The sequence below is a fragment of the Nannobrachium achirus genome (genome assembly GCF_963921795.1).
Source record: "Nannobrachium achirus genome assembly, chromosome: 19".
In the NCBI taxonomy this organism is placed as follows: Eukaryota; Metazoa; Chordata; class Actinopteri; order Myctophiformes; family Myctophidae; genus Nannobrachium; species Nannobrachium achirus.
This window is the reverse complement of record NC_137826.1, coordinates 51,725,701-51,727,744: the sequence shown is the minus strand read 5'-3', so window position 1 is coordinate 51,727,744 and position 2,044 is coordinate 51,725,701. Positions and strand designations below refer to the sequence as shown.

Genomic DNA, 2,044 nt, shown 5'->3' with positions numbered 1-2,044 from the left:
TATTTTTATAACAAGTCGGATTATAGGCCTACTTCTTCCACCGCTTGCAGTCACGTAGCAAGAGTATTCTCGTGGGTAAAACAAGTCAGGAGTAGCCTAATACTTCTCCCACCGTTACAATAACATCGACAAAACACATGGTCTGAGGGTTCTCAGACCATCCCAGACCATTCTACATCAGTTACACATAACAATAACAATAATAATAATATTAATAAATAAAACAAATAACTGAAAAATTGTAATAAAAAATCACATGAGCTGTCCAAATAAAAAAACAATCAATTATATAAAATGTGTGAATTCCATTTTTCTTTTTTGTATATATACAAAAAATGTACAACCCAAAAATGTATATTGTATAAGTTTTTCTGAACATTTTCTATGAAAGCCAAATGTGAAATAATATTTGTTTCTAGCTACTACAGAGGCTGAGTAGTTTTGGAATTTTGTTTCTAGCTACTACAGAGGCTGAGTAATAGTTTTCCAGAAAACTATTACTTAGCCCTAAATCAGTTAACTATTTATCAGACCCCCGTCGGCACATTTTATTTTTGACCTTGGTTAAAGATCTCCTTAACACTCGGGTGTCTGAACTGAATATATGGATGGAGGGCTGGCTGGGTAGTCATTTTAAGTCAAATTAGTAACTCTGTAATATGACGATGTCGCTTGTTGACAATAACCTACTTCCAAGCATGGAAATCTGTTTTTTTTTTCAGCAAGCGACACCATTGTGTGATGGAATTTGAATTAAGCTGTGTAGGTAAGCAACCTTTCAACTGATACAAGAGCAACCTAGGGTGGCATACTGGCATTCCCCTTTAACACAGAAAATGCACATTCTTTCTTTTTATCAAGAGCTGTGAATTGGCGTCTTCATTAATTGACGGTTTCAAAGTACTCCTTTGAACCTCCAGGGGTTGGTTTGATCGTAGGAGAGTCTGGAGTCCAGCTTGCTGGGCACACTTCCCCATGGGCCTCCACAAACTGGAACGCCTTCACTAGACGAAGGGTTTCCTCCACACTGCGGCCTACTGGCAGGTCGTTGACGCTCATGTGCCTCACCACACCTTGTGGATCGATGATAAACAGCCCTCTCAGTGCAATGCCCGGACCTTCCAGAAGAACCCCGTAGTCTTTAGAAACCTGCTTTGTGAGGTCAGCAAGCAGGGGAATGTGGATGTGGCCCAAGCCCCCGGCCTTGCGTGGCGTATTAATCCACGCCAGGTGGGTAAAGTGAGAGTCCACGGACGCACCCACCACCTCACAATTGATCTCATGAAACTCACTGGCCTTGTCACTGAAGGAGATGATCTCCGTTGGGCACACAAATGTGAAGTCCAGGGGGTAGAAGAAAAGGACCAGGTATTTGCCCTTGAAGTCGTCCAGGCTCATCTCCTTGAACTCTCCGTTGTGGACAGCCATAGCTTTAAAAGGAGGTGCAGGCTGAGTGACGGCTGGGACAAATCTGCCAGCACTTGTTGACAGAGTGGCCCTGTGGACAGCAGAACAGACCCTGTTCACTGAGGCTCCATGGGGACAAAGTGATGCAACCTTCAGTCCTCCTGCTGCAACTCTTGCTGAGGTCCTGAGCAGTCTTCCAAGGGTGGCTGCCATGTTGGACTTCTTTTCTGTCTTGCGTCTCGCTCGCTCTCTGACACTCACTACACCACGACTATCTACCAGGAATGCTCCTATATAGCTTGACAAACTCCGCTGACATCACCACTGGCATCACCAGGAATTCTGGTCCCTCATTGGCTGTTAATGATGATGTTAATGATGACGTTGCCAGAAATGCTGATCCCTGAATGGCTTAATAATGATGACATCAGGGATCTCAATGTATGGGCATAAAACACACACAGTGATGTGACACGTTATTCTAGCAACATCTCCTTATACGGTCGTTGCCATTGTACGGCCTATGACACCGGCCTAGTAACGGTTGCCGTCTATGACAACAGTCCGATATGACACGATGGACTATCTCCATATATAGTGTTCTCCAAATCTCTATGTTTAGGCCAAACAGGTTCTC

At 43.9% G+C, this 2,044-nt stretch overlaps 1 protein-coding gene across 1 annotated transcript; it reads right to left on the bottom strand.

The window, feature by feature from the left end:
* Positions 1–882: 882 nt before the first annotated feature.
* On the bottom strand, positions 883–1,620 carry LOC308304037 (thioredoxin-dependent peroxide reductase, mitochondrial-like; the record flags this gene model as incomplete). Its single annotated transcript, XM_080748596.1, has 1 exon — positions 883–1,620. One exon carries the CDS (start codon positions 1,618–1,620, stop codon positions 883–885), a length of 738 nt encoding a protein of 245 aa, XP_080604722.1.
* Between the last annotated feature and the right edge of the window lie 424 nt (positions 1,621–2,044).